The following is a 22097-nucleotide window of genomic DNA, read 5'->3' as shown; positions in this document are numbered from 1 at the left end:
AGTCCAGCAGAGATGCCCTCTCTCGCCGGCCCTTTTTGCTGTTGCGGTAGAGCCCCTTGCCCTAAAAATAAGAAGTCACCCAAATATTCTGGGTTTGAAAGTGGGAGGTATTGAAACACTTATTAGTTTATATGCTGACGATGTGATACTCTACTTACAAAACTCAGAAAAGTCCTCTTCTCTAGATTCAATCACCTCTTTTGGCAGACTATTGGGATACTCAATCAATTGGACAAAAAGTGACTTTGTGCCCCTCTCCAATGACTACACGCAGGGTTTTTTGGAAGTGTCCCGTTCAAAGTAGTTAAAGATCACTTTACTTATCTTAGCTTGAAGGAGGGCTGGGATTACCTGTATTTAGACACTATTATTGGGTTGTCAATGCTAGGGCTTTAATGCTTTGGCAACGGGGGCTCCGGATAACCTAGCCCCTGGGGCTCCCTTGTGGCTATGTATGGAGTCTAACTCTGTTGTCAACTCCTCCTTGCCAGCCATGCTGTTCTCTAAGTTAGAGAAGCCTGGGACTTCAAAAAGTTTGAGTTTTGTTTTGAAAAATTCCATCAGAATTCTAAACCAGATTAGGAGCGTTCTGAATTTACCGGAGACCTCTGTACAAACGCCAATCTGTTTCAATCACTCCTTTCTACCCTCATGGTCAGATAAAACCTACCATGCTTGGAGGGAGAAGGATCTAGTTTCTATTGAAGACCTGTACATAGAGGGACGTTTGCAACATTTAGTTTGCTGAAAGAGAAATTTGAGCTGCCTCATTCGCACTTTTTTCGTTATTTACAAATTAGACACTACGTTCAATCTAAGATTTGTAATTTTGAAATCCTTCCAGAGAAACATATGTTTTTTGATATTTTAATGAACCCTCCTGACTCCAGGCATCTCATTTCTAAGTTTGTACGTTTGTTTGATAATTGCACTGCAGCATCTACTGTGAATATTAGAGATGTCTGGAGAGAGGAGTTGGGCATTGAATTATCTGAAGCTGCCTGGGATAAGTGTTTGTCTATGATACAAGCTTGCTCTGTTAACAGCAGGCACCAACTGATCCAGTTTAAAGTTGTCCACCATCTCCACTACTCTAAATTTAGATTGCACAGGATTTATCCTTCTGTCTCACCAATGTGTAATAGATGCCAAGGAACAGAAGCTATGTTGTCACACACCTTTTGTTTTTACCCATTACTGACTGGATTTAGGTCCAAAATATTTGACTGATACTCAAAGGCTTATAAAAGATCCTTTCCCTTGGAACATACATAAAAGTTGCTGGTGAATGCAGCAGGCCAGGCAGCATCTCTAGAAAGAGGTGCAGTCGACGTTTCAGGCCGAGACCCTTCGTCAGGACTAACTGAAGGAAGAGTGAGTAAGGGATTTGAAAGTTGGAGGGGGAGGGAGAGATCCAAAATGATAGGAGAAGACAGGAGGGGCAGGGATGGAGCCAAGAGCTGGACAGGTGATTGGCAAAGAGGATACAAGAGGATCATGGGACAGGAGGTCTGGGAAGAAAGACAAGGGGGGGGGGACCCAGAGGATGGGCAAGAAGTATATTCAGAGGGACAGAGGGAGAAAAAGGAGAGTGAGAGAAAGAATGTGTGCATAAAAATAAGTAACAGATGGGGTACGAGGGGGAGGTGGGGCATTAGCGGAAGTTAGAGAAGTCGATGTTCATGCCATCAGGTTGGAGGCTACCCAGACGGAATATAAGGTGTTGTTCCTCCAACCTGAGTGTGGCTTCATTTTTACAGTAGAGGAGGCCGTGGATAGACATGTCAGAATGGGAATGGGATGTGGAATTAAAATGTGTGGCCACTGGGAGATCCTGCTTTCTCTGGCGGACAGAGCGTAGGTGGTCAGCAAAGCGGTCTCCCAGTCTGCGTCGGGTCTTGCCAATATATAAAAGGCCACATTGGGAGCACCGGACGCAGTATATCTTCCCCTTAGAAGGTGGTCTCACTATATTTGGCTGTTCGCAATCTACTATTTGTTTCCCCGCAGCCGTACAACAGTCTCTAATGCTGGGGATGATTGTTGCCAAAAGACTTATCTTGAGGGAATGGAAATCACCTTCTCTCCTTTCCTTTCGGAGATGGATGGCTGATATGATCTCAGTCATACAGATGGAGAAACTTGGGTTCTTGAAAACCAATTCAAGTAAAAAGTTTTCGGCTATCTGGGACTCATTTCTTGCTTACCTGGACGAGGCCGGGGGCGGATGAGCAATTTCCCCCCAGCTGATTTCTCATGGCCCTCATTTGAGATTTAAAGTTTAGTATTTTTGAGCACTTTGTACAATAGGCATCCCTCAAATGTTATGTCCTTTTTTTTTTGCTTATTTCATTTTTATACATGTCTGAGCTGGTATGTTCTTGTTGATTTCATTGTTTTTTTTGGAAAATTTTGAAAATAAAGTATTAAAAAAAAGGAGGGCCGCGATCTTGCGGCTCTGGAGACGGGCGAACCAAGGGTCGGTGTCCCAGCAGATCGGTGTGTCGTGGGAGATCTTTGGGCACAGAGCTCGGAAAAAGCAACACCACGGACTTCTAACACCATAAACCAGCAAGTTGTTTGTTATGTCTCCCCTCTTGCTGTGAAACGGAGATACCTCTTTCTCCCTTATTAGGAGAGAGACAGCCTGTGATATGTTGAATACTGGGTGATCGAATAGTCTTTGGGGTACTACAAGTCTGTCTTTGCTGCAAGCTGGAGTGCTTGGTGGTGGATATCGATGGTTTATTTTGCTGGTGGGGGGAGGGACCATTGCTGGCTGCCGCTTACGCGCAGGAGGGAGGGAGCTGGGGGGGACTTGGGGTTCTAACATTTAATTGTCATTCATTCCTTGGGGTACTCCTCTGTTTTCGTGGATGGTTGCGAAGAAAAAGCATTTCAGGATCTATATTGTATACATTTCTCTGACAGTAAATGTACCTTTGAAACCTTTGAGAATGGAGAAGGTCAGGAGAACAGAGTGCAGTCAGCTTTCGCTTTGATCCAGGTATGATTAAATGTCGAGCAGTAAAATCAGGCTACAATGAAGTTAGTTTATGCAATCTTACTGAACATCTTTTCAGAGAACAAATGTGATTAAAGTAATGGTGATATCCATGGAGGAATTAAAGTAAATCGGGTGTTAAGAGTTCATATCTATCAATACGATACCAATAAAATTGCATATCAATTTGCTTGAATTGGGATAAGTGAAAGATCATGAAGAATAGCAGGCTGTAGAAAAATTAAATGCTTCAGTGGAGGCACTAGGTGCTATCTTTACCGATATTCCTGGCAATTCACTTGTAAAATAGTTGAGAATCCAATCAACTTCTGGGATAAGAGCTCGTAAGTCTTAGGACCTACAGTGGATATACTGAGTTCTTACTCTACTTTTGCCGTGAAAATATATTCTAAAATGTTACTAATATAAATTCCCTCAGGTAGTCAAAATACAAATAAGCGAAAAGAACTTTGATCAAACTGCATCTCAAATGTATCATTTCTGCACTACCCTATCACACAGTCACTCTGTATGAGAACTGATGCAGGTAGCATTGAGAGGAATTTTAGTTGTCACATATTGACTTTACTAATAATCCTCACATTGAAGATTAATTTATTGTGCCACACAGAATGTATTAGAATAGCAATGGACAATGAAAGGTACAATATTTCAAATCTGTAAATTGGCAGATACAAGCATGATGACAGGGCAACTTTCTCATAGCAGCTCTGAATCGGCTTTCATAATTTTGTGTAATGCTAAGACAATTAATTGTGAGATCAAACCAGGAGAACCCTGAGCAAATTTCCTACCCATAATTTATTGAAAGATAAACATAGAATCTGAGTAATCACTCAAACACAAGGAAATCTGCAGATGCTGGAATTTCAAGCAACACACATAAAAGTTGCTGGTGTACGCAGCAGGCCAGGCAACATCTCTAGGAAGAGGTACAGTCGACATTTCCAGCTGAGACCCTTCGTCAGGACTAACTGAAAGAAGAGCTAGTAAGAGATTTGAAAGTGGGAGGGGGAGGGGGAGATCCAAAATGATAGGAGAAGGCAGGAGGGGGAGGGATGGAGCCAAGAGCTGGACAGTTGATTGGCAAAAGGGATATGAGAGGATCATGGGACAGGAGGCCTAGGGAGAAAGAAAAGGGGGAGGGGGGGAAACCAGAGGATGGGCAAGGGGTATAGTGAGAGGGAGAGAGGGAGAAAAAGGAGAGAAAAAAAAAAGTGTGTATATAAATAAATAATGGATGGGGTACGAGGGGGAGGTGGGGCATTAGCGGAAGTTTGATAAGTCAATGTTCATGCCATCAGGTTGGAGGCTACCCAGACGGAATATAAGGTGTTGTTCCTCCAATCTGACTGTGGCTTCATCTTTACAGTAGAGGAGGCTGTGAATAGACATATCAGAACGGGAATGGGACGTGGAATTAAAATGTGTGGCCACTGGAAGATCCTGCTTTCTCTGGCGGACAGAGCGTAGGTGTTCAGTGAAACGATCTCCCAGTCTACGTTGGGTCTCGCCAATATATAGAAGGCCATATCGGGAGCACCGGACGCAGTATATCACCCCAGCCGACTCACAGGTGAAGTGTCACCTCACCTGGAAGGACTGTCTGGGACCTTGAATGGTAGCGAGGGAGGAAGTGTAAGGGCATGTGTAGCACTTGTTCCGCTTACAAGGATAAGTGCCAGGAGGGAGATCAGTGGGACGAATGGACAAGGGAGTCGCGTAGGGAGCGATCCCTGCGGAAAGCAGAGAAAGGCGAGGAGGGAAAGATGTGCTTAGTGGTGGGATCCCACTGGAGGTGGCGGAAGTTACGGAGAATTATCTGTTGGAGCCGGAGGCTGGTGGGGTGGTAGGTGAGGACAAGTGGAACCCTATTCCTAGTGGGGTGGTGGAGGATGGAGTGAGAGCAGATGTGCGTGAAATGAGGGAGATGCATTTGAGAGCAGAGTTGATGGTGGAGGAAGGGAAGCCCCTTTCTTTAAAAAAGGAGGACATCTCCTTCATCCTGGAATGAAAAGCCTCATCCTGAGAGCAGATGCGGCGGAGACGGAGGAATTGCGAGAAGGGGATGGCATTTTTGCAAGAAACAGGGTGAGAAGAGGAATAGTCCAGATAGCTGTGAGAGTCAGTAGGTTTATAGTAGACATCAGTAAATAAGCTGTCTCCAGAGATAGAGAGAGAAAGATCTAGAAAGGGGAGGGATGTGTCGGAAATGGACCAGGTAAACTTGAGGGCAGGGTGAAAGTTGGAGGCAAAGTTAATGAAGTCAACGAGCTCAGCTTGTATGCAAGAAGCAGCGCCAATGCAGTCATTGATGTGGCAAAGGAAAGGTGTGGGACAGATACCAGAATAGGTTTGGAACAAAGATTGTTCCACAAAGCCAACAAAAAGGCAGGCATAGCTAGGACCCATACAGGTGCCCATGGCTACACCTTTAGTTTGGAGGAAGTGGGAGGAGCCAAAGGAGAAATTATTAAGAGTAAGGACTAATTCCGCTAGATGGAGCAGGATGGTGGTAGAGGGGAACTGGAATCCAAAAAGAAGTAGAGAGCTTTGAGACCTTCCTAATGGGGGATGGAAGTATATAGGGACTGGACATCCATGGTGAAAATAAAGCGGTGGGGGCCAGGGAACTTAAAATCATCGAAAAGTTTCAGAGCGTGAGAAGTGTCATGAACATAGGTAGGAAAGGATTGAACAAGGGGGGATAAAACAGTGTTGAGGTATGCAGAAATGAGTTCGGTGGGGCAGGAGCAAGCTGAGACAATAGGTCTACCAGGACAGGCAGGTTTGTGGATCTTGGGTAGGAGGTAGAAACGGGAAGTGCGGGGTGTGGGAACGATAAGGTTGGTAGCAGTGGATGAGAGATCCCCTGAGCGGATAAAGCCAGTGATGGTGTGGGAGACAATGGCCTGGTGCTCCTTAGTGGGGTCACGATCGAGGGGTAAATAAGAGGAGGTATCTGCGAGTTGTTGCTGTGCCTCGGCAGGTTAGAGGTCAGTACGCCAGACTACAACAGCACCCACCTTATCGGCGGGTTTTATAGTAAGGTTAGGAGTAGTGCGGAGGGAGTGGAGAGCAGAGCGTTCGTAAGGAGTGAGGTTGGAATGGGAACAAGGTGCGGTGAAGTCGAGACGGTTCATGTCCCGTCGGCAGTTAGCAATAAAGAAATCCAGAGCAGGCAGAAGACCAGAGGTACCTCAACTGTACCTCTTCCTAGAGATGCTGCCTGGCCTGCTGCATTCACCAGCAACTTTTGTGTGTTATCTGAGTAATCACTTGTTCAGACTTAATAGTTGCTCATTACACACCAATTGCACCACTTTCAAGCAATATGCTCAAAAATTTATGATTACAGAAAATAAGCTTCATTGAAAAGTATTTTTATTTTCACAATGATTAGCTAGTAGAGGAACAAGATTGCATACTAAGATCAGCAGTGTCATTGGTAGCAGAGCAATGTTGGATGCAGGAAGGTATCCATGGATGCTATGTTTTTGGTGACTTTCAGACTGGCATTACAGCAAATAAAGTTCATACCATTATTATCCTGGGCTATGCATTTGTGCATGAATAACTCTACATTCCTAGATTTGGCTTAGACTAAAACTGCAAGAACCTTTTTGGCAGAAATGAGGGTGGTGATGAATCTGAGTAACTTTTAACTCAGTAATATTGATAGGAAGCTACAGATGCCAATGGCACGAAAATAGGTGGGACACATTGCAGTGAGAATATTTTGACTCTTTAATAGGTTATATGAGTGGGCAAAAATTGGTAGTTTAATGTGGGACAATGTGAACTTACACACTTGACAGGAGTCATTGACAGGAATCTAAAGGCTGTTTAAAATTTAAATGGAAGAAGATTGCAGATGAGAATCTGTGTGTGCTTAAGTAAAAATAGCAAGAAGGGGCAAAAGGTGTTAGAAAAGGGTTACAAGTTGATTAGAGTTTAGAAATATGGAAAGAGTTGTTACAATGTTTGCACAGGGAAATTATGATGCCAGAGTTGGTATATTGTGCAGTTTTGGTCTCCTTATTTAAGAAACTATATACTGTTATTACAGTCAGTACAAAAGAAAAAATCACTGGGCTAAATCCAGGGATGAAAAGGTTGTCCCGTCACAAGCAGCTGAAGAAACTAGATCTTTATTCTTTGGAAGTTTAAAATGAGATACAATCAAATATTATAAGCCTTAGGGAGCTGACTCTGCAGATATTAAAATGTTTCCACTGGTGGGAGAATACCAACAAGAGGGCAGTTACTAATATCACCAAAATTGCTTAACTTAAAAAGTGGCATGATAAATTAAAATGCATTCGAGGAAACTGAATTCACAATTACCCATTTCACCTAAAACGTTCCCACTTCAGGAGAATGGAGTTCGCCGTCATATCGAGTTTTCCCTTTGCGACAGAACTGTGGAAAGAAAGATTTCGGGTCAGTTAAAATTGCAGAGCAAAGGTGCAAATGGTATTTATAAATGTTAAATGGAGCGTGAGAGAATTAAAGGAAAGAAGAAAGAAAGGGGGCTTGAAACAGTAGAGGGTGAGGGAAGGAAGTGGGGCCGTTGCAAGGTGTTGGTGGTCAGGTGGAGACGGGAGGGACGGATGTCAAGGCAGTGGGTGGATGTTGGGGAAGGGAATACGATTGATTCGGATTAAATTTCACTTGTTACCGCTTAATGGTGGGTGGGGTAATATTTTCTCCCCAAACCGCTGGACCGAGACCTTTGCCGCTAATCTGAAGAGCCCTTTCGCGCTTCGTCCTCCGAGCTCCGGAGAAAGACCGGCGAGAATTGCGTGGAGATCTCGCGATGCCCGAAGGGTCTCGAGCGCCGCGGCGGGTACGGAGACGGAAAGGTGGAGGAGCCATGAACTGGGTGGGAGGTGTGCGGTGAGTTGTCGACGCACCGTTGACCATAGGCTGTGGTGATGCCTTCATTTTGGGGTGGAGTGAAGAACCACGTTCCAAGTTGGTGGGCTTGGGGAAATGGAAGTTACTGGCAGCGAAGTGGAATGAAACTGAGGGGGAAGGATAGGTGGTGCAGGAACCATATTCACGTCTCCTTGAAATTCAACTGTCATTTGCTAGCACATTTTTAAGAGCTGCTGGGAGTTGCTTTTTTATTTACTTTTCTTGAATGCTTAACCAGCTTTTACTGTCCGTCCGTACTGTAACTGCTCTTGAGCTATTTAAAAAAAAATCATTGTCCCACTTAAAGGCCGATCTAAGGAAATGGATTGTTCTGACCTAATAGCAAAGGATCAGTGGTGATATACTTCGAGGACTTGTAGGAATTAGGCGATGTTCCCATGCGCTTGTGCTTCTTGATAGTAAAGGTCATGACAGGGAGTTGCTGTGAGTAGTTGAAGGTGAGAAACTGCAGTACATTTTGTAGATGGTACGGACTATTACCATGGCACACAGGTGGTGGAATGAATTCTTGTCTGCTACGGTAGGTAGAGTGCAATCCGGTTGGGCATTCTTGTCCTGAATTGCTTCAGGTGGCTTTAATGTTGACGAAACTTCCGTTTTTCTGTCAGATTAGAAGTCGGTATCCTGATGAGATTATTTTTTGAGACAATGGAAAGTTGCTGGAAGAAAATCAGAAATCACTTCAGTCATCCTCCTGCTCTTCACGTAGGCATAAAATGCCTTTTTGGTTTTCCTTAATCATGCTCACCAAGCCCTTCTCATGTCCGCTTCTAACTCTCAAAAAATTCCATTTGTAAACTACCTTGCAGCTTGAGCCCTGTCTGATCCTTGCTTTCTATATCTTAACTATACTTTGTTTTTCCCCTTGACTAAATAATCCACATCTTTTATCAATTGTGGTTCATTTACCTTACTATTCTTTCCATGTCTCAAAAGTGAAATACATAGCTGTCCCTCAATTAAATACTTTCCCATACTATCTGTCCCTATCCTTGTGAATGGCTATGCTAAAGGTTAGGGAGCTGTGGACACCATTGTTTGCTCACGGAGTGATCTGTTCCTTGACAAGGTTCATTACATGGCACTAGTATGGCCTTTCCTCCAGTCTACCTGTCCAAGTACTGTGTCAGGATTAATTCATGGTTACACCTAACAAATTTTGCCTCATCTTTTTGCACTGAGGAGGTGCTAGTCATTATTAGGGAAGTTGAAGGCATCCATGATAACAATCTGGTTATTTTTGTACCATCCCAAAATCTGCCTACTCTCCATCCTCACCATCTCTGTTGCTATTGGGCAACCTATAGAATAGTCTCAATCGATTGTTTGCTCCTTTCCTGTTGCTGACTTCCTCCCACCCTGACTCAGTAGACGATCTCTCCTCAACATCTTTCTTCGCTGCAGTTGTGATACTATCCCTAATTAGGAATGCTATTGCCTCTTCCCCCCCCCCGATCTTTTACCTCCACCCCTATCCCTTTTGAAATATCTAAACCCCAGAACATCAAGCAGACAATTCTGCCCTCAAGAGAGCCAAGTTTTGGTAATGGCCACAACATCTTAATTCCATGCACTGTTCCATTTTTCTAAGTTTGTCACTCTTGTCCTTAATACTTCTTGTATTGAAGTAAATACATTCCAACTTATCAAGCTGAATGTATTTATGTCTCACCACTGCCTCTCTTTCCTCAGTCTCTCTCCACATTGCCTCTACTTTTACACCAATTGACTATCATTTGACCCATTATTCAGGTTCCCATACCCTGCAAATCTAGTTTAAATCCTCCCCAACAGGAGGGTTGCTCAAGCAAACTTACTCACAAGGATATTGGCTCCCTTTAGCTTTGGTCTAACCTGTCCCTTTTGTACAGGTCATACATTCCACAGATGGGATCCCAATGATCCACAAATCTGAAAACTACTTTCACCAACTTCAGCCATGCATTCATCTGCCATGTTGTCCTACTTTTATCCTCACTGGCACATGGCACAGGCAGCAATCCAGAGATTGCTACCCTTGAGGTCCTTCTTTAGTTTCCTTCCTAACTCCCTACATTCACTCATGAGGACTTCTTCCCTTTTGCTAGCTATGTTGCTGTATCATGTCATCTGGCTACTCACCTTCCCCCTTAAGAAACTGTGGGCCCTATATGAGGCATTTCTGATCCTAACACCAGGGAGGGAACGTTGCATCCGGGAGTCTCAGTTACATCCACAGAATCTCCTGTATGTTCCCCAAACTGATAACTCCCTTATCACTACCATTCACTTCTGCCCCTTCCCTTTGGAGCCACAGAGCCAGACAGTACCAGAGACCTGGCTGCTGCAGCTTTCCCCTAGTAGGTTGTCCTGCTCAAAAGTATCCAAAGCAGATTAATTGTTATGAGGGGGACAGCCACAGGGGGACTCTGCAGTATATGCCTATTCCCTTTCCCTGTCTAGACATAAACCAGCAACCTACCTCCTGCAACTTACTGCCTCCCTGTAACTTTTGTTTATCATGTCCTCAGTCTCCCGAATGATTCATGGATCATCCATCTTCAGGTTTAATTCCCTTACATGATCAGCAAGGAGCTGCAGCCAGAAGCACTTCTCAGAGATGTAGTCATCAGGGACAGTGGAGGGCTTCCTGACTTCCCACATCCCACAAGAGGAGCACACCACTGCTCTGACTGCCATTCCCACAGCTCTGACTACATTACCAGTCAGCTCGGATTGGCAACAAAATCTCCACAATCTCCATCAACCACAGGTGCACCACAAGGCTGTGTGCTTAGCCCCCTGCTCTACTCGCTTTATACTTGTGACTGTGTGACTAAGCACTGCTCCAATACCATATTTAAGTTTGCTGATGACACCACTGTAGTAGGCCAAGTCAAAGGTGGTGATGAATCACTGTATAGGAGGGAGATGGAAAATCTGGCTGGATGGTGTCAGAACAATAGCCTCTTACTTTAAATGTCAGCAAGACCAAGAAACTGATTTTTGACTTCAGGAAAAGAAAACCAGAAATTCATGAGCCAATCCTTATCACAGGATCAGAGGTGGAAAGAGTCAGCAACTTTAAGTTCCTTGGTGTTATTATTGCAGAGGACTTGTCCTAGACCCAGCAGGTAAGTGCAGTTACGACAGCGCCTCTACTTGCTTAGGAGTTTGGTCCAACGAGCCACACCGCCCAGCATCTCAGTTATTTAACCCTAGCCTAATCACTGGACAATTTACAACGGCCAACTTAACCTTCTAACTGTGGGAGAAAACTGGAGAACCCAGTGAAAACTCATGCATTCACTGGGAGGACATGCAAACTTCTTAATGAGAACGCTGTGTGTTTCATCTCCTACTCTACTTGCTTTATACTTATGACCGTGTTATTAAACACAGCTCAAAGGTTTCAATGCCATAGTCAAGTTTGCTGACAACGCCACTGTCAGAAGCTGAATCAAAGGTGCTGATGAATCTGCATTTAGGATGGAGATTGAAAATGTGGCTGAACTGAGTGGTGCTACAGCAATTCATTGTCAGCAAGACCAAAGAGCTGATTACTGACTTCAGGAGGAGGAAACCAGAGACCTCACTGGGGGATCAGGTGTGGAGTGGGTCAGCAACTTTAAATTCCTTGGTGTTAGCATTTCAAAGCACATGTCCTGGGTCCTGCACAAAAGTACAATGATGAAGAAAGCACGGAAACGCCACCTCTTGCTTTTACGTTTGCAAAGAGTTGACATGATATGTAAAACTGTGACAAACTTCTATAGATGTGTGCTGGAGAGTATTACCATTGGCTGTATCGCTGGCTAGCGTGGAAATGCCAATGCCCTTGAACGAAAAACCCTGCAAAAAGTAGTAGAAATGGCCCAGTTCTTCATGGGTAAAGCCTACCCCACCTTTGAGCACATCTGCATGAAGCATTGTCACAGGAAAGCATAATCTATCTTCAGTGAACCCCACTACCCTGGTCATGCTTCCTTTTCGCTGCTGCCATCGGAAAGGTGGTACAGGAGGCTCAAGACTCACGACCAGATCAGGAACGGTATTACCCCTCAATCATCAAACTCTTGAACCAAACTTTACTCAACTTCATTTGCCCCATCACTGGACTGATCCCACAACCAAAGGACTCTTCTTTTCATGTTCAATAGTTCAATAATTCCATTTAATATCAGAAAATATAAACAATATAAAACCTGAAATTGTTGTTCTTTGCAGACATCTACAAAAGCAGAAGAGTGCCCCAAAGAATGAGTGACAGTAAAAATGTTAGAACCCCAGTTAGTACGCCAAAGCCCCCCAACTCCCCCCACCCCCATGCACAAGCAGTGGGAAAGCAATGACCCTTCTCTCCCCCTCCATTTATTTCAGCAAAAAAAATCAGTATCCTCCACACACCAAGCAAGCAATAGCAAATCCCTCGAGGGAGACCATGAGCTGTAGCAGAACAAAAGCTAATCGATTACCTGACAATTCAACATACCACAGACTTACTTTCTCTCTCCCTAATAAAAGGACAGAGAGGTGTCACACAGTGAGAGGGGAGACCAACAAAAACAAATAACTTGCCGATTTAGAATATTTATTTTTTTTTTCCCTTTCTTTGTATTTGCTCCATTTGTTGTCTTTTGCACACGGGTTGTCACCTGGTGGTGCAGTATTTCATTGATTTATTTTGTATGCCCGCAAGAAAATAATCTCAGGGTTGTATATGGTGACATATATGTACTTTGATCATAAATTTACTCTGAGCTTTTGAACTTTGAACTCTTAACAGTGCAATAAGAGAGTGAAAATGAGCTTACCAGAACCTTAGCTTAGCTCTGCCTCTTCATGTCAGAACCTCAGCTCCTCACTCCAACACTCACCCACTCCCACCATGACCACTCTGTTTAATGATAACTATTTTTATTTGCTATTGCCAATGAACTAATTAACCGTTTTCACCTAACAATTTGCAGATATGCCTCTTTTAAGCACCTTCTTGATGAAACTGCACAAAAGGTCCCACAACTCATCTCTCCCATTTCCAAATTCTGATCACGTGTATTTCATCCTTATATTTATTAGGACTGCTTTATATTTATAATCCAGCAAGTTAGACAGCATTTATGGAGAGAAATCTTGGCCCAAAATGGCAACTGTTGTTTTCTTCCATCGATGCTGCCTGAACTTTGTCCAGCATTTCCAGCATTTGCAGAATCTTTTGTCTGATCATTGTAAATCATTTTTGCATTTGGGCCCAGTGCTGCTTTGTCTTTCCACAAAGACTCAACCACATCTGCACCAAGTTTCAGGTATCTTCCCAGTCTTTGAATTCTGCACCTTTAGAACTTCATCTCCAAAGGAGCAGCACTTTTTGACACAAGCAGCTTGAGTAGTCAAAATGATTACATAGCAATTGTGTAAGTAGTCCTGAAAACCTAATGTTAGGGCTTGCATTAAAAAGAGCTACCTATCAATCAGGACCTCAATCAAGATTTAAAAGCAGTTTCTTTGAGCTGAGGAGTGACCAATCACAAGAAGGATTCATTAGAAAGGGCCAATAAAAATAATACAAGTGCAAGTGGAGCGCCCATTCTTTTGAGTGTGCCAGTGTTTAGAGTGGCTTCGGTTCATCAGGCTTAGGCGAGGTAAAGTATCTAGTAAGTTGCTTTCTTTCTGTTCTTAATTGTTCATCTGTGTGGGCATAGTATTGTACTGAGAATGGCTCCAGAGGCAAAGTTTTCTACTGTCTAGGATGTGGGAAGTCTGGGAGGCGTTCAGTCTCCCGGATAACCACATCTGCACCGGGTGGACTGAGCCACAGCTCCTGAGAGAATGTATTAAGGAACTGGAGATGCAGCTCAATGACCTTCAACTCAAACGGGAGAATGATAGGAGCTATAGGGAAGTAGTCACCCCTAGGCTGCAGGAGACAGGTAACTGGTTGACTGTCAGGAGAAGGAGGGGAAATGCACAGCCAATGCAGAGTTCATCTGTGGCCATTCTCCTCAATAATAAATATACTAGTTTGGATACTATTGAGGAGGACAACCTGCGGGGGAGCTACAATGACCAGGTCTCTGGCTGTGGCTCAGAAAAGCGGAGAGGTGAAGAGGAGTGCAGTGTTGACAGGAGATTCCATAATCAGAGGAACAGAGACAATACTCTGTGGGCGCAATAGACACCTGGATGGTTTGTTGCCTCCCTAATGCCAGGATCAGGGATATCTTGGATTGGATCCATGGCATTTTCAAGGGTGAGGGTGAGCTGCGAGAAGTCTTTGTACATATTGGCATGGATGATATGGGTACACAAGGTGAGAAGGTCCTGAAGAGTGATTTTTTGGGGCTAGTTAGAAAGCTGAAAAACAGGACCACCAGAGTAGTAATCTCTGGATTGCTGTCTGTTCCACGTACCAGTGAGGGTAAGAATTAGATGATTTGGCAGGTCAATGTGTGGCTGAGGAACTGGTGCAGGGGGCAGGGGTTCAGATTTATGGTTTATTGGGATCTCTTCTGAGGAAGGTATGACCTGTACGAAAGGGACGGGTTACACCTGAACCTGAGGGGGTTCAATATCCTTATGGGCAGGTTGGCTAGTGTTGTTCAGAAGAGCTTAAACTGATTTGACAGGGGAATGGGAACTGGCATGATTGTGCTGGGGCAATGTGTACTGAAACTCCCAGCAAGAAGAGGCTGTTGAAAGGGCAAAATTGCAGTCAACAGGCGGATAAAATCGAAAAGGGTAAATACAAGACTGAAGGTGTTACATTCAACTGCATGTAGTATGCAGGATAAGGTAGATGAACTTGTAGCATAGTTACAGATTGGCATGTATGATGTAGACATCACTGAATCATGGCTGAAAGAATTGAATTGACTTTATTTCTTGCATCCTTCACATACATGAGTAAAAATCTTAGAAACATAGAAAATCTACAGCACAATACAGGCCCTTCAGCCCACAAAGTTGTGCCGAACATGTCCCTTCCTTAGAAATGACTAGGCTTACCCATAGCCCTCTATTTTTCAAAGCTCCATGCACTTATCCAAAAGTCTCTTAAAAGACCCTATCGTATCCGCCACCACCACTGTTGCCGGCAGCCCATTCCACGCATTCACCACTCTCTGTGTAAAAAAACTTACCCCTGACATCTCCTCTGTACCTACTCCCAAGCACCTTAAACCTGTGTCCTCCTGTGGCAACCATATCATCCCTGGGAAAAAGTCTCTGACTATCCACACGATGAATGCCTCTCATCATCTTATACACCTCTGCCAAGTTCACTCAACCTATTCTCATAAGGCATGCTCCCCAATCCAGGCAATATCCTTGTAAATCTCCTCTGCACCCTTTCTATGGTTTCCACATCCTTCCTGTAGTGAGGCAACCAGAACTGAGCACAGTACTGACCAGGGTCCTATATAGCTGCAACATTACCTCTCAGTTCTTAAATTCAATTCCACGATTGATGAAGGCAAATACACCGTATGCCTTCTTAACCACAGAGTCAACTTGCGCAGCTGCTTTGAGTGTCCTATGGACTCGAACCCCAAGATCCCTCTGATCCTCCACACTGCCAAGAGTCTTACCATTAATACTATATTCTGCCATCATATTTAACCTACCAAAATGAACCACTTCACACTTTTCTGGGTTGAATTCGATCTGCCACTTCTCAGCCCAGTTTTGCATCCTATTAATGTTTCGCTGTAACCTCTGACAGCCCTCCACACCATCCACAACACCTCCAACCTTTGTGTCATCAGCAAACTTACTAACCCATCCCTCCACTTCCTCATCCAGGTCATTTATAAAAATCACGAAGGGTAAGGGTCCCAGAACAGATCCCTGAGGCACACCACTGGTCACCGACCTCCATGCAGAATATGACCCATCTACAACCACTCTTTGCCTTCTGTGGGCAAGCCAGTTTTGGGTCCACAAAGAAATTCCTTAGTTTCTCAATAAGCCTTGTATGGGGTACCTTATCAAATGCTTTGCTGAAATCCATATACACTACTGCTCTTCCTTCATCAATGTGTTTAGTCGCATTCTCAAAAAATTCATTCAGACTTGTGAGGCATGACCTGCCCTTGACAAAGCTATGCTGACTCTTAGGATCTTCCCCATGAATTTACCAACCACTGAAGTACAACTCACTGGTCTATAATTTCCTGGGCTACCTGCACTCCCTTTCTTGAATAAAGGAACAACATCCTCAACCCTCCGATCCTCCCATCCCCATTGATGATGCAAAGATCATTGCCAGAGGCTCAGCAATCTCCTCCCTCGCCTCCCACAGTAGCCTGGGGTACATCTCATCTGGTCCTGGCGACTAACCCAACTTGATGCTTTCCAAAAGCTCCAACACATCCTCTTTCTTAATATCTATATGCTTAAGCTTTTAAGTCCACTGCAAGTCATCACTACAATCACCAAGATCCTTTTCCGTAGTGAATACTGAAGTAAAGTATTCATTGAGTACCTCTGCTATTTCCTCTGGTTCCATACGCACTTTCCCACTGTCACACTTGATAGGTTCCATTCTTTCAAGTCTTATCCTCTTGTTCTTCACATACTAGATTGCCTTGGGGTTTTCCTTAATCCTGCCTGCTAAGGCCTTCTCATGGCCCCTTCTGGCTCTCCTAATTTCCTTCTTAAGCTCCTTCCTGTTAGCCTTGTAATCTTCTAGATCTCTAACATTACCTAGCTCTCTGAACCTTTTGTAAGCTTTTCTTCTTGACTAGGTTTATCACAGCCTTTGTACACCATGGTTCCTGTACCCTACCATAACTTCCCTGTCTCATTGGAACATACCTGTGCAGAACTCCACACAAATAACCCCTGAACATTTGCCACATTTCTTCCGTACTTTTCCGTGAGAACATCTGTTCCCAATTTAAGCATCCAATTTCCTGCCTGATAGCCTCATAATTCCCCTTACTCCAATTAAACACTTTTCTAACTTGTCTATTCCTATCTCTCTCCAGTGCTATTGTAAAGGAGATAGAATTATGATCACTATCTCCAAAATGCTGTCCCACTGAGAGATCTGACACCTGACCAGGTTCATTTCCCAATACCAGATCAAGTACAGCCTCCCCTCTTGTAGGCTTATCTACATATTGTGTCGAAACCTTCCTGAACACACCTAACAAACTCCACCCCATCTAAACCCCTTGCTCTAGGGAGATGCCAGTGGATATTTGGGAAATTAAAATCTCCCATCATGACAGCTCTGTTATTACTACACCTTTCCTGGATATGTTTCCCTATCTGCTCCTTGATATCCCTGTTACAAATGGGCAGCCTATGAAAAAAAACACCCAGTAAAGTTATTGACCCCTTCCTGTTCCTAACCTCTACCCACAGAGACTCCGTAGACATCCATGACATCCACCTTTTCTGCAGCTGTGATACTATCTCTGATCAACAGTGCCATGCCCCCACCTCTTTTGCCTCCCTCCCTGTCCTTTCTGAAACATCGAAAACCCGGCACTTGAAGTAACCATTCTGTCCCTGAGCCATCTAAGTCTCTGTAATGGCCACCACATCATAGCTCCAAGTACTAATCCACGCTCTAAGCACATTTGCTTTGTTCACAATACTCCTTGCGTTAAAATAGACACATCTTCAAACCGTTGGTCTGAGCGCATCCCTTCTCTATCACCTGCCTATCTCCCCTCACACACGGTCTCCAAGCTTTCTCTATTTGTGAGCCAACCGCCTCTTCCCCAGTCTCTTCAATTCGGTTCCCACCCCCCAACAATTCTAGTTTAAACTCTCCCCAGTAGCCTTAGCAAACCTCCCCGCCAGGATGTTGGCCCTCCGGGATTCAAGTGCAACCCTTCCTTTTTGTACAGGTCACTCCTGCCCCAAAAGAGGTCCAAATGATCCAGAAATCTGAATCCCTGCCCCCTGCTCCATTCCCTCAGCCACGCATTTATCATCCACCTCATTCTATTCCTATGCTCACTGTCGCTTGGCAACACATTCTTTATGTTACATCTCCATGTTGCATATGCCATGTGCAATCATAGTAATTTATAATAAATAGAACAGTGAATGTAATATAGAGTACACTCAAATCAGCATGAGTTCATCAGTCTGATGGTCTGATGGCCTGGTGGAAGAAGCTGTCCTGAGGCCTCTTGGTCTTGCCTTTTATGCTGCGGTACCACTTCCCGGAAGGTATCAGCTGGAATAGATTGTGGTTGGGATGACTTGGGTCCCCAGTGATCCTTCAGGGCCCTTTTTATACATCTGTCCTTGTAAGTGTCCTGAATCATTGGAAGTTCACAACTACAGATGCAATGGGCTGTCCGCACCACTCTCTGCAGAGTCCTGTGATTAAGGGAGGTACAGTTCCTGTACCAGGCAGTGATGTAGCCAGTCAGGATGCTCTCAATTGTGCCCCTGTAGAAAGTTCTTAGGATCTGGGGGCCCATACCAAACTTCCTCAACTGTCTGAGGTGAAAGGTGCTGTTGTGCATTTTTCACCACACAGCTGGTGTGTTTATAGACCACGTGATGTGAATGCCCAGGAACTTGAAGCCGTTTACCTTCTCGATCCCCGATCCATCTTTATTCCTCCTGTAACGTGCAACCATCTCCTTTGCTTTTGCGACATTGAGGAAGAGGTTTTTTTTTGACATCACTGTGTCAGAGAGATGACTTCTTTCCAGTAGGCCACCTCGTTATTATTTGACATAAGGCCAATCAATGTAATGTCGTTGGCAAATTTAACTAGTAGATTGAAGCTGTGGCTGGCGATACAGTCATGGGTATACAGGGAATAAAGGAAGGGACTCAGTACGCAGCCCTGAGGGGCTAAGATTATAGCTCCCTAATGTCCGAGGGTACACATTGTATCAAAAGGACAATCAGGTAGGCAAAGGGGGAAGTGTGGCTTTGTTGCAAAGTTTGCAGATGATGCGGAGATAGATGGAGGGGCAGGTAGTTTTGACGAAATAGGCTACAAAAGGACTTGGGAGAATGGGCAAAGAAATGGCAGATTGAATACAATGTTGGGAAGTGTATAATCATGCATGTTGGTGGAAGAAATGAAGGGGCAGACTATTTTCTAAATGGAAAGAAAATACAAAAAACTGAGCTGCAGAGGGATTTGGGAGTCCTTGTGCAGGATTCCTTGAAGGTTAATTTGCAGGTTGAATCTGTTGTGAAGAAGGCAAATGCAATGTTAGCATTCACTTCAAGAGGACGAGAATATAAAAGCAAGAATGTAATGTTGGGACTTTAGAAAGCACTGGTGAGGCCTCATTTGAAGTACTGTGAGCAGCTTTGGGTTGAATGGATTGTCATATGAAAAGTGTTCGATGGCTGTGGGCCTGTATTCACTAGACTTCAGAACAATGAGGTGTGACCTAATTGAAACCTATCGAATAGCAAAAGGCCTTCATACAGTGGATGAGGAGAGAATGTTTTCTGTGGTGAGAGAGTCCAACCAGAAAACACAGCCTCTGAATTGGGGGAGGAGGCATCCTTTTAGAATGGAGATGAGGAAGAATTTCTTTAGCCAGGGAGTGGTGAATCTGTGGAATTCATTGCCCTAAGCAGCTGTGAAGGCCAAGTCTTTATGTATATTTAAGGCAGAAGTTAATAGATTCTTGATTGGTCAGGGCATGAAGTGATACAGAAGAAGACCGGAGATTGGGGGTTAGAGGGAAAATGAATCATCATGAAGAAATGGCAGAGCAGACACTATGGGTCAAGTGGTCTAATTCTGTTCCTATATCTTTTGATTTTATTGTCTAAATTCCATAGTTCTAAGTGGTAAACAATTTTAGTCTTTGGTTAGACATTTTCCTGTTCTCTATGCTTTAAGATCGACCCTGTGCTTTAACAATATTGTTCTGTAAAACCCTGCTGGCTACGTCTGAAGATGCTGGTGTATTTAATAGTGACATCGGAGTGCTAGAGGTACCAATAGAAACAAGAAAATGTATGTTAGAATGCTGGCTTGAGAAAATGATGTCCATTTCTATTGATGTATAAATACGAGTAATAGTATTATATTTGAGTATGTGAGAGGAAACAGAAAAAAAGTGAATACATACTTATTTGTGCTATTCCATCTTTTGGCATATGTGGCCTAGGAGAAAAATTGTTTTTACTAAAAAATATTAGAAAACCAAAAAGAATAAAATTGACAAAATTTTCCATCTTTAAGGAGAATTCTAAGCTATTCTATACATATATCTAGAGAGTAAAAGCAGGAAGATGGTAGAGCTATTCAGTGCTAAAGGAGAGAATATGTGCTTGGAGGTGGAATATGTGGGCTCTCCTAAGTAAGTACTTTGCCAAGGATATTTACTAATAATAATGAGACCAGTGTGGAGAATGATAATATGCTGGGACATTTTGAGATAATGAAAGAAGTGGTGTTGGGTTTGTTGAAGAACATTAAGGTGGATAAGTCCACAGGACCTGATGGGATATTCCCAGGTTATTCAGAGAGGCAAGTGATGAGATTCTGGGGCCTTGACCAAGATTGTTATGTTTTCTCTAGCCAGAGCTGAGGTCTTGGAGAGCAGTTGATTTGCTGAAACTGTTCCTTTGTTCAATAAGAGAAATCGGGTAAACCTGGAAATTACAGAATGGTTTTACGAAGCTTATTGAACTTTTTGAGCAAGTGATAAAATTGATTGATGAAGGTAGTGCCATGAATGTGGTCTAGGTGGATTTTAATAATGCATCCAACAAAGTCCCTCATAGTAGGCTTACCCAGAAAATTAAAATGCATGACTTTGCTTGTTGGATTCAAAATTAGCTTGCTTATAATAGTCAGAGGATTTTGATTAACAGATCTTACACTGGCTGGAGGTCCTTATGGATTGGACTTTTGCTGTTCTCAATTAAATATGTTAATAGGATTTAGATGCTGAAGTTTAATTGGTTTGGCACAACACTGAGCTGAAGGGCCTATTGCTGTCTGTCTAGGTACCATATCCGATGCGGACTTTGGTGACCATGGTTTTCCATATAGATCTATCTTTCGTTTTTTAGATAACTTCCATTTCCTTGATGTGTAGCCACCTGGCTATGCTTCTGATGTACGTAAGCCGAGATCTTCCTCTAGGTTTATTCCCCTCAATCTTTTCTTGTTCATCTTTCCGCATGATGTGTCCTAGGAATCTGAGTTGTCTTTCTCTTATTGTTGGTATGAGTGATCAAACTGCCTGGGCTCTTCTGAGAACTTCTTCATCTGATGTGTGTGTGTGGTCCATGATATTTTTAACATTCTCCTTTAGAACCATAATTCAGCTGCTTCTAGTCTCTTTTCCATTGCTGGAGAAATGGTCCAGCATTCACTTCCATAAGTCAGGGTAGAATAAATGTAGCACTGCAGTATTCTGTTTTTAGTGTACGTGCTCATCTTTCTGTCTGTTAATATGGTCTTCATTTTTTGGAAAGCTTCTTTTGCCATTGCTATTCTGTATTTGATATCTGTGTCGCACCTGCCATTACTTGTTATTAGGCTGCCAAGATATTTGAATTTGTTGACTTGTTTGATGTTTGTATTTCTGATCTTGATCACATTGTGGGATGTTTATCTTTCTGGAGATAACCATGCTTTCTGTCTTCTTGGTGTTGATTGAGAGGCCTCTGCGATTACTTTTTGCTGCCACTATAGTGAGTAGTTCTTGAAGTTTTGTTTCTGAGTCAGCTATTAGTACGATGTCATCAGCATATCTAATGTTATTTATATTGTGGCCCCCAATTGTGAATCCTTTGATGTCTTTGATACTTCTCAAGATATTTTCACTATACAAGTTGAATAAGTCTGGCGAAAAGACACAACCTTGCCTGACTCCTCTCATGATATTCACATACTATTGCTGTAGTGTTATTTTTATTCAATATGAGTGCACTGTCTTTGGCCTTAAGCCAATGAGTATGCAGGGTGTAATGACCCTTTTAAGAACTGATGAAGTTATTGCACTTCTCGCACAAATGCATCCTGACTACTAAATGAGATACCAAGGCTACTTCATGCTACTTCAATCTGTACAGTCTCTAAATGCCTATTTAAGACACATTATTTTGAAAATTAATTTCACCTTGCTGACTCCTGTTGGGTACTGAAGAAGAGATTACCGTTCAGGTGATGAGGTTTTTGAATAATAGGCAGTGA

General features: G+C 43.4%; 1 protein-coding gene and 1 long non-coding RNA gene across 3 annotated transcripts in view; one reads left to right on the top strand and one right to left on the bottom strand.

Annotated features, from left to right (window-relative positions):
• LOC140186787 (uncharacterized) overlaps positions 1-7796 on the bottom strand; it is a 37702-nt gene extending 29906 nt beyond the window's left edge. For both annotated transcript variants that reach the window (XR_011882944.1, XR_011882943.1), the window contains exons 1-2: positions 7707-7796; positions 7373-7447 (exon numbers count right to left, since the gene is read on the bottom strand). This is a non-coding gene — a long non-coding RNA (uncharacterized lncRNA). The remainder of the gene's footprint in view (positions 1-7372; positions 7448-7706) is intronic.
• A 68-nt stretch (positions 7797-7864) lies between these two features.
• Positions 7865-22097, top strand: part of LOC140186642 (uncharacterized) — a 72193-nt gene continuing 57960 nt past the window's right edge. The window contains exon 1 of the mRNA XM_072241037.1: positions 7865-7924. Coding sequence (XP_072097138.1) covers positions 7902-7924 — 23 coding nt within the window. The 5' untranslated portion in view covers positions 7865-7901. The remainder of the gene's footprint in view (positions 7925-22097) is intronic.

The sequence above is a fragment of the Mobula birostris genome, chromosome 23, assembly GCF_030028105.1.
Source record: "Mobula birostris isolate sMobBir1 chromosome 23, sMobBir1.hap1, whole genome shotgun sequence".
NCBI lineage: Eukaryota > Metazoa > Chordata > Chondrichthyes > Myliobatiformes > Myliobatidae > Mobula > Mobula birostris.
This window is presented reverse-complemented; position numbering and strand designations above follow the sequence as displayed.